This window comes from Haemorhous mexicanus, chromosome 4 (assembly GCF_027477595.1).
Source record: "Haemorhous mexicanus isolate bHaeMex1 chromosome 4, bHaeMex1.pri, whole genome shotgun sequence".
Classification (NCBI taxonomy): Eukaryota; Metazoa; Chordata; class Aves; order Passeriformes; family Fringillidae; genus Haemorhous; species Haemorhous mexicanus.
The window spans coordinates 429,553-439,443 of record NC_082344.1 but is presented as its reverse complement, the minus strand read 5'-3'; the positions used below and the strand labels follow the sequence as shown (position 1 = coordinate 439,443).

Genomic DNA, 9,891 nt, shown 5'->3' with positions numbered 1-9,891 from the left:
ATGCGGCGCCCTCCCTCCCTCCTCCCGCCCGCCGGCAGCATGAGCCCGTCCTTCCTCCTCCTCCTCCTCCTCCTCGCCCTGCCCGCCCGCGCCCGGCGAGAGCAGGTGCCCGGCGGGGCGCAGCGGGGCCGCAACGCCCCCGCGTCTTCCTCCTCCTCCTCCTCTTCCTCCTCCCCGGCGGCGGCGGCGGGGCCGAGCCGCTTCCCGCGGAGCCGCCCGGATCGGCGGCGGGGCCGGCTGTACTGCCGGGTGGGCATCGGCTTCCACCTCCAGCTGCACCCCGACGGCCGCGTGGACGGCGCCCACGACGCGAGTCCGCTCAGTGAGTGGGGAACGGGAGCTCTGGGGGGGCTGCCGGGATGAGCATCCCCGTCCTTGCGGGCTTCCCACCCCCGCGGGGCTGGCAGAGCCCCTCGCTCCGGTCACCCCCGCCTGCGGCGGGCTGCAGCCCCGGCGGGCCCGGGAAGGGGCGTTTGGGGTGCCGGGGGGGCCGTGTTTGCGGGATCCGTGGGAGCTGCCTGTCTGCCTCCGGGAAGTGTCACCCGGGGGTTCGCCCGGCCCGGGGAAGGGAGCCCGAGGGGATGGTGTGAGAGCGTGAGGGCTGCACTGCCACCACAGCCCCTGGCCAGGCACCTGCGGGAGGAGATGCTGCCCCTTTTTGGTCCTTTCCCCTTGGGACTTTTCCATCCCTCTCCCTGCTTTCGCATTCTCCCGGCACAGTGGTAGGATATATTCAGTTTAAAAATAGGACTGAGGCTGACGTTCCCCTGAGAGAAAGCTGTGCTAACTCACGGCTTATCCTCTGGTCGGAGTTGCCATGATATCCTTCCTGCTGGAGGGAATGAAATGGCAGGTGGGGATGAAAAATCCCTTCAGGAGCCCGAGGGCTCGGGCCCGAGGTGACCCTGGCAGTGGCTCAGCTGTCGGGAGCGCTCACGCAGTGGCTGCCACATCTGCCCAGGACCAAAGGATTTGGGGCCCAGACTGTGCTGTGGCCCCAGGAGGGAGAGCAGCCCCTGGGCAGGAATGCCAGGAGCCCAGGAGCTGTGCTCAGGGCGTGATGGGCACAGCAGGACACGTGGCCTGGAGGGGTTTAGGGGATGGGTAGGAAAAGGGGCCCCCACGCCGCGGCTGTTTTGGGAGACGCGGGCTTGGAAGGGCTGGCAGAAGTCTGGTGCTACAGCTGTCCTGCAGGGACCTGAATTATGTGCAGTTCCTTCCTCCTTAAGCTGAGCTATCCCCCCCGGAAAGGCCACAGCGACACCAGCTCCGCACGTGGGAGCAGAGCCAGCCCTGGCTGGGGACACGAGCTGGTGACAGGGGGGCAGTGCCGGGCTGTGGCACTCAGGAGGCCCTCGGGAGGAAGAGGATGGCTTTTGGTAGGGAAACATGGCTTTGGCCTCTGGGAAATAGGGCTTGACCCCGGGCAACCCCTACAAACAAGACTGTCTGCCACGGCAGCAGGGCCACCCCCCAGAGGGCAGGAGGGTTTGGGGTGCCCCTGGGGACAGGCAGGTGTTTGAGAAGGGACTTGCCCTGTTCCAGAGGGGCTGCTGAGCCTCATGGCCTGCGGCACGAGGGGTGTGGTAGCCCCTAACCCCCCCGAAGTGCCCCCAGGCCCTTGGTGCTGGGACTGGGGTGCCTCAGCAGGATGTGTTTCCTCCTTAAAATAAACCTGGGAAGCGGTGATCCGACACCCAGCCTTGGGGCGATTTCACGTGGCTTCGTGGTGGCTCCCGGCACCGCGTTAGTCCCACGGCCCTGTGAGGGCCGGGTGAGACGCTTTGTGGGCTCCTCCCTCTGGGGCTGCCGCGGGACCGCAGTGCCGGCTCCCCGGGGTGCGGGGGGGGCTCTGGGGATGTGGTGGTGCCCCCCAGCTGGCAGGGCTTGGGGGTGCCCAGCCCTCTGCCCGAGTTAGCCCGCTCTGCCTGGGGAGGTGACGTGAGGGTGCTGCTGCTGAGGGATGCTCGGAGGCTGCAGTTCTTGTGCCTGATGAGTCGCAGGTCCTGCGTGCCCCATCGGGGCCAGAACCCCCATCACGTTCAGAAAAGTCGCATTATTTCCATGGCTGGGCTGTGCAGTGCCCCAGGCTGGGCTGTGGGGGAGCATCAGGGGTGCCTCCAGTCCCAGCTGGCCTGTGGGACGCTGGCTTCCCAAGGGCAGTGTCCATGATATGAGCATGGGCAGCTCCGATCCCAGCAGGCTGGTATAGGTGGTTTCCCCAGGGGTGAGTTGGTTCTACCACAGCCCAGCCAGGAACTCTGCCCCAAAAGGGAATTTAAAAAAACCCCACAAGTCGCTGCCAGCAGCCTGTATCCATCCCGGAGTGGATGGAGGCAGAGGGATGGAGCAGGAGCTGGGTGGAGCCAGGCAGCTGAGGAAGGAGCAGGGACGTGGGAGGGGAAATGCAAACCTGTCAGACGAAGTTGTATTTATTTTTTTCTCTGTCACGCCGATGTGAAAAGAACTGTGATTTATTCTGGGATTTCTGTCATCCTAGGTATTTTGGAAATATTTGCTGTGTCTCAGGGGATTGTAGGAATACGAGGAGTTTTCAGCAACAAATTTTTAGCGATGTCAAAAAAAGGAAAACTCCATGCAAGTGTAAGTAAACCCCCCCCTTACCAGTATGTGTGGTGTATTTATAAAGGCTCTGTGACACCTCCCAAGTGTCGGCACAGCGGCACGGGCGCCGCGCAGACACCGAGGGGACAGGTGGAGCTGCATCCCACCGAGCCCACCTTCCTGCGCGGGGCTTTTAGCCCTGCCGAGTGCGCCTTTCGGGGCGCGCTCGGTGTGCTTTGCATCAGCAGAGCCTGCTCTCCGAGCGCTGCCGGGTTATTTTTAGCCGCCGCCGCTGCCGCAGATCGCGCAGAAGGGTTTAGCCAAATGTCTCCCGGCAGGCACACGCGTGGCGCCGGCAGCGCCGCGGCTCGGGCTGGCTCTGCCCTTGGGGACAGCCAGCCGGGCAGGTGAGGGCCGGGCTGCGCCCAGGCTGCGCTGCCGCCGGGGTGGGACAATCCCGGTCGCTTTGCAGGGTGTTTGCCTGAAGGCTGAGCTTTCCTGCGGGTCTCGTTATGCCTTTCCCAGCTCTCTGGGTCGAATGGATCCGTAAGCTGATTTCTCGGCTGGTTTCAGCCTCGGGATGCTGCTTGCCTGTTTCTTGCTGCCAGCTCCAGGGACCATTTAAACAAACACGGTGAGTCCCTGTGCTCACACCCACGTCGGTGCCCCTGAAAGGTGTGTGTACGTGTGCCACCCCACGAAGGGCATTTGGAAGGCGGCATCTCTTCCCTGAGGGTGCTTTCCAGAGAGCCCGGCCTGGGCTGAGGGCTGGGCAAAGGGATAAGGCTGTTAGCCACCCTGCAGCTCCGAGACAAACCTCCCGGTCCCAGGGGGATGGCACGGATGTTCCTGCCCTGCCCGAGGCCGCAGATCACCTCCAGGGGGATTTCTGAGCTCGCCTCTCTCTCCCTTAAGCCTTTCTGGTGTGCTGCTCCTGCAGCCCTACTGATGCTTAAAGGGTGAGCCGGTGCTTGCTTCTTTTAAGAAATCACCGAGGAGCACAAATGGGATCTAGGGGAAAAGGGGATTGGTTCCGTGGAGGAAAAAATGTGAAGTGAGAGCAGAGGGAGCAGAGCAGGAGGAGAGGCAAGGGATGGAGAGGAGAGGGAAGCAGGCAGAGCACGATGGCCGGACCCTCCAGAGCCTTCCCCTCTGGCGTACAATGGGCCTCTTATCTGAGCTGCAGCCTTGATTTATGCCCTGGCACAGGCAGAAATTAAATCAAGCCTCGTTGGGGCACGGTTAATTGTTGACACACAAAGGGCAGGGCCACGGAGGGACCTCAGTCAGGGGGGTCAGGGCAGGGGTGAGGACACGCCATGCCCCGCTCGGGTGAGAGCTGCAAATTTGTAGAAACTTGACCCAAATGTCTCGAGATTGCTGGGCTGAACAATGCCAATAATGCAAACCCAGCATCTGTTGTTCTTTGCTGCGCTGGCAGGACGGGGGCTATTTCATGGCCTAATGAGTGCTGAGCAGCACAAAGCACGTCCTGTGCCCGTCACTCAGGGCAGCGCTTTGATACGGGAGTCAGGCCGGGGCCTCCGCGCTGAACCGCAGGCAAAACTCACTCCTGCAGGAATTTGGGCTCCTTCAAAACTCGCTCTGGGGCTCTGCTCCATCCCAGCTCAGTGTTTCACAGGCGCTCTCCTCCTCCACTTTCTTTTCTTCTTCTTTTTTTTTTTTTTTTTTTTTTTATGCCAGCTTAATTAAATTACCGAGTGGTTCATTTTTAGAGGCACCAGCTTCAGAAGATGACAGTTATCCCAGCAATTATCAGTTGCGTGCACAGATGGCTTTTTCCTCCTTGGTAAATCCTCACTCTCCTGTTTGGCCATTTTTAGCACCGAGCCAGTGGGAGGGGTTTTGTGCCTGTCCAGCACGGACCCCGGGGGGACAGCCTTGCCCAGGTAATTCTCCTTTCCCAGGAGCTGCCACAAAGCTGCATTCCTCACTGGGGCAAATCTCTGCTCAACTGGGTTGTGAAATTTGACTTCTGGAGCTCTGCAGAGCAGGTCCGATGCCACCCGTGTGCTGTGGCTGCTCCCCCTGCCCTATGTAGGGAAAAAAAAGGGTTTTCCAGGCTGGAGCAGTGCAGAGATGAGCTGAGAGGCTGGGACATGGGCAAGTCTGACAGGATCATGGTGAGGCAGCTGTGGATGCGCTTCCCAGGCACGTGGGACATCCTGCCTGAGCACTGGGGCTTCAGGGAACACGGAGGGTCAGTGAAGCCTTGCTGGGGAAGGTGGAGGCCTGTGCATGGGGCAGACAGCAGGGAGGGTGTATGGAAGATGGGGAGAGCAGAAATGAGTCACAGAGGTGGTGTCCTTCAGGATCAGCAAGCTGAAGGCAGCCTAAATCCAAGTGCTATGAGGCAAAATGTGTGTGGCAGGCTGTGAGCTCTGTCACTTGTGCTGCAAGGCTCAGCTGCTTGGGTTAGATCTGGGTTTCAGAACATTTTGCTTGTGCTTACAAAGCCCTGCTGGGGGTTGGGGCTTGCTCTGGGCAGCTGGTTTTGGAGCTGGAGAGCTCAGCATCTCCTCCGTGTCCGTGGTTTGGAGGTGTTGCTGTGGAATGGAGCTGGGGAAGCTTTTGGGGCACCAGGTACCATGCCCAGGATCAGGTTAAAGCGTGGCTGAGCATTTGGGAGGGGCTGCCAGAAGGTGCAGATTGGGGATTGCGGGGCTGTGGGCACACAGGTGCAGTGCTGAGCCCTGCTCTTTGGTTTTGGAATGCTTTTTCCAGGAAAGCCCAAACCTGGGTGGCAAGCAGCTACTGAGGTAGCTCCACTGGGGGTTTTCCAGCCAGTCGGGCACCGGGCACCCTCGGTGCGGGTCTCCCGTGTTTCAGCCGCTCTCTAGGGCCGGCTTTGGGGAGGCAGCCCAGCCAGGCGGCGGACAGCTGCCCCCCGGCCCTTGCGAGCGGTGTCCCCTGTGTCCCCCCGCAGGCTCGCTTCACGGTGGACTGCCATTTCCGGGAGCGCTTCCAGGAGAACAGCTACAACACCTACGCCTCGGCCGTGCACCGCAGCCCCCGCTCGGGCCGCCAGTGGTACGTGGCGCTCAACAAGCGGGGCAAAGCCAAGCGCGGCTGCAGCCCCCGCGCCCGGCCCCAGCACGTCTCCACGCACTTCCTGCCCCGCTTCGGGCAGCCGCAGCCCCCCGAGCTCGCCTTCACCGTGGCTCTGCCCGAGAAGAAGCCCCCGCCGCCCAAGCCCAAGGCCGCCCCATCCCCGCCGCGCAAGAGCCCCGGCCCCGCCAGGTACCGGCTCAAGTTCCGCTTTGGGTAGCGCCGGGCCGGGCACCGGGCAGCTCTGGCGGTGACCCCGCGGGGACCCGAGTCTCCCTCCGCACACGGACACCGGGAGGCTCCCGGGCGGCCCTGCCGGGCTCGGGGCCGTCTCTTCACCGCAAGGGAGGGCGGCGTCCCCGGAGGCGTGCCAAGGAGAATTCCTGCGGTGAACCGGGAGCGCCGGACGGGACCTCGGGTTAGCGTTCTGTTGTTGGGACGAGCAGACAGGTACCTCTACAGCGAACGTATGTTCTTATTTTCACTAGTGACTCCTTTGACAATCATTTTCACACGAGAGAGATGTTCAGAGCCAAGCGGTTTTGTTTGTTTTTCTCGCATCTCCTCCTTGCTGCACTTTTTCCTCCGACCATACCTCAGGCACCGTGCATCCAGGTCTGTCCCTTTCCCTTCTCTCGGAAGCCAGCGCTTCCCTTCCGCAGGTTAAACCCAGAGACCAAGCCCTGCGGACGCTGCCGCCTTACCTGTGGTGCGGGGTGCTCTCCGAGCCCTTTGTTGGCAATAATAGGCGTGTGGGTGCGTTTTGTGGGGGTCGCAGGCTGGGCGAGCGTGGCTGCTTGCAGCCCGCCCCCGGCGCTCTCTCCCGCTCTTCCCTGGACAGCTGGAGGAGCGAGTCTCCTCCCGTCCATCCAGGCACGGATGGGATGCCTGCTTTGAAATACCTCTGCCCCGGTGCCGGGGCGTTCCCGCTCCCTGGAGGAGTCCCCCCGCAGGTATCCCCACGGGATAGGGATGCCTGTGGCCCCCAGGTGCCCGCCGGTTCCGTCCAACAGTTTTTGCTGCTCATTTATTTTATCCCTCTCAGTACGTTTGCAGAGGCAGGGAGCAAGGTTCTTGTTTTTCAGCGAGCGCGGCGATGTGGCAATAAGTGCAGTTACGGCTGCTTGTCCCTTGGCGAGCGTTTCCCCCGCCCTGGCGGCCCTGATGTGGAATTGTTTCTCCGTGGTGGCGTGTTCCGTGGAGTAGTTGTGCTCACGGAGTTGGTAGTGGGTGTTGAGCAGTGTTGCTGCACGTACAGGCACTGGTAGCATCGAACCTCACCGGTGAAGCCTTAACAGGAGCCCGGGTGGGCTCAGGGTGGCAGAGCCCCTCAGGACCTGAGCCCTGCCAGCGGCCGGCAGCAATAATCAGCCTCCCCTCCTCATCTGAATGTGGTGCAAATGGCTGTGTCCTTTGGGATCGTGGTTCTTTGCCTTTGTCATCCTTCTGGCAGCCCCTGGCCGGACACGTGTGCTCCGTGGGATGGGGACGCTGGAATAAAACTTCTTTCATTTTATAACACGATTGTGCGACCTCTTGCCTTGTCTGTGCCTTCTTCCCTTCTCCTGGAGGACAAAACAAGCGGTGATGTGGTGGTGGAGCAGAGCTGAAGGGATGGGTGTGCCCCCAAAACGTGCCCCGAGGCGTCCCTCCCGACGGCTCCTCCGGGGCCGCTCAGGGCCAGGTGAGCGGGGGTGTCCTGCGCTCCCCGTCACTTCCAGCTGGGCTGTCTGACTGTGCAGGGACAGGATCCAAGTGATTTGTGCCCAGTTCATCTCCGTGAGCTGATGGAATCAGAGCCTGGCAGGCGCTGCCCCAGCCCGGGCAGGTGTGTGGAGCTCCCCGGGCAGGTAAGGGAGCAGCCAGTGTGCTGGACTTGCTGCCCCTGCATTCCCTCAGAGGAAACAAGGTATTGGTTTCATCTTTTTTCATCCTTTTGGGGAAAAAAAACCCAAACGCTGGTGTTTTGCTGTTGTGGTAATAATGAAAACATAGTCGTGCAATTGAAACAAAGAGGCCTGTGCGAGGGGGAGAGCAGGGTGGGGGAATCCAGCAGACACTCCCCGTTCCTGTCAGGCACTCTTCTTTAAGGGAATTCACTGGGCTTGCTCAGCAGCAGGGGACTAAAGGCCTGAGAATGTGGCAAATATTTCTGTTAAATTTAAGGTGGGTTGTTTTTTTTTTTTTTTTTTTTGGTGGGGGGGAGTGTGGTTTTTTCTGTTTTCCTGTTCCACCACCTCAGAGGTACTGCTGCAGTGCTGGGGAGAACAAACCAGAAACCCAAGCATATAAAGAGGATTCCCAAGTTCCTTTCCAGGCAATTTTTGCCTTCAGAAGAGGTGCGAATCCACATGGACGTGAGAAGGGCGATGTGAGGAGTGCAGCAGCGTGCAGGGATGCAGGGAGCTGGCACTGCCCCCAGCTCCCTGGTTTGGAGACATCCATTGGCCTGCAGAGAGGAGAAAAGCCTTCCCATCCTTTTTCACCTGCAGTCACCCCTGCCGGGGGTGTGTGTCTTGTCCCAGATCCCCCGGGAGGATCTGTGTGTGTCCTGCACTCCCCAGTCCATGGCTTGGAAGGAGCATCCTTCAGCAGGAGCGAGAGGAAGAGGATTTCCTATGGAGCTGGCAAGTTTGAGCAGGTGAGGAAAACAAATGGAGAAAAGTGGGAGCTGGAGAGTTCTTCAGGGATCTCCGGGAGGGGCGGGGCTGGGCTGTGACCAGGGCAGGGTGTGAGCAGCCCCCCAAATCCCCCTGCTCCTGGCCCAGAAATGCCAAGGAGATCCTGTGCCCTGCTTGTTGGATACCATTTGGGCGCCCAGTCGCTCCCAGGGGCGATCTGCTGGAACAAGCTGCGCCGCAGGGACATCCCAAGGCTCCCAGACGCTGGAATTCGCATCTCCGAAGTGCAGTGCGCCCTGCTGGGCGCCACCTCGGGGGACAGCGGGATGCCCGCAGGCGGTCCCGGCGGCAGGGCCGGTGGCTTGCCGGTGAGCTCCGGCGGACGAAGGGGGTGAAGGCCAAGCCTTTGTTTGTTTGTTTGGCTGTGGGTGCTGACACAAGGTACGCGGTCCTTCCCTCACCCGGGACGTGCTGAGCCCCTACGGTGTGTCCTTGCTCCTTCAACTCGCCTTGGAAAAATCTTGGAACTTGGATTGATGTACTCCCCAAAAGTCTCTGGCAAGGGCAGCTCCGGCAGAGTTTATGCAGTTTTGGGCTTTCTTTTTTTTTTGGAGCTGTGCCTTCTCACACTTGCGGCAGGCAGCGTGTGCTTGCTGTGAAAGCTGAGCCTGCCTCGGGAATTCTGGGCTTTGCAGTCATCTATTATTGTGTTCTGTGTCTGTTTCCCCCTGGTTTTCCGTTCCTGCCCTTTCTCCTCTCTGATTCCCGGGCGTGCACGCCTTCAAACACTTGCTCGTGTGCTTTCCCGGCCTCTTGAGGAAAATACATTAACAACTACCATAAATAGTAGGTTGGGGGGACCTTGCTACGAGGAGCTAAAAACGTTTTTGTAGCACTTAGGTTGTCAGCATAGCTGGTGAACGGGGGAGCCGCTGAGTAGCTTGGTTGTCCTGTGTGATTTTCCCCTTTTTCTGCTGCTGTGAGATGATTATGGCATAATGTAAGAGCGTGTGTCAAGCGTCTTTGGAAGCATTTGTGGGCCAGGAGCACATGTGCTGCTTAGTTCAGCTATTGCCATACCTCATGTGCTACCCTGTTTCAAGCTCCTAATTCAGGCAAAAACTGACTTTTTTTTTTTTTAATGCCTTTTAATTTTTTTTTAATTATTGTTATGCAGGATTGACTCTTCACCAGATCATAGAACCCCAGAATGGTTTTGCTGGAGAAGGACCCTAAAGTTCATCTCATTCCACACCCCTGCCCAGGGACAACTGGGCAGCATTCCACCCCTGAGCAGGGACAACTTCCACTGGACTGGGTTGCTTCCCAGATGGAATTGATCCAAAGTAAACCTGGGTTTAAGTTCCATCAGCCAGATGAGGGAATGAGCCCTGGTGCCAGCCACCCTGGGGGCACCAGGCAGGTCTTGCCATTCCTCCACTGTCACTTGCATTGTGTGGTCATCCCTTGGTCAGACAGGGCAGAAAATGAGGCAGGAGGGGGGAGCTCATTTTGTTTCTGTCAGCTCCAGGCTTGGGGCAGCTGCAGAGCACTTTGGGTTCAAATAATCCTGCCCAAATGCAGGATTGGGCACTTGTGGATCCCTCTGTGCCTCTCCTCCTCTGGTCCTTCAGCT

The 9,891-nt window shown here is 59.7% G+C and overlaps 1 protein-coding gene across 1 annotated transcript; it reads left to right on the top strand.

The window, feature by feature from the left end:
* FGF5 (fibroblast growth factor 5) lies at positions 1 to 7,155 on the top strand. Its single transcript, XM_059843455.1, has 3 exons — positions 1 to 322; positions 2,501 to 2,604; positions 5,513 to 7,155. The coding sequence occupies exons 1-3, from the start codon at positions 1 to 3 to the stop codon at positions 5,852 to 5,854; spliced, it is 768 nt and encodes a 255-aa protein (XP_059699438.1). The 3' UTR covers positions 5,855 to 7,155.
* The last annotated feature ends 2,736 nt before the right edge of the window (positions 7,156 to 9,891 follow it).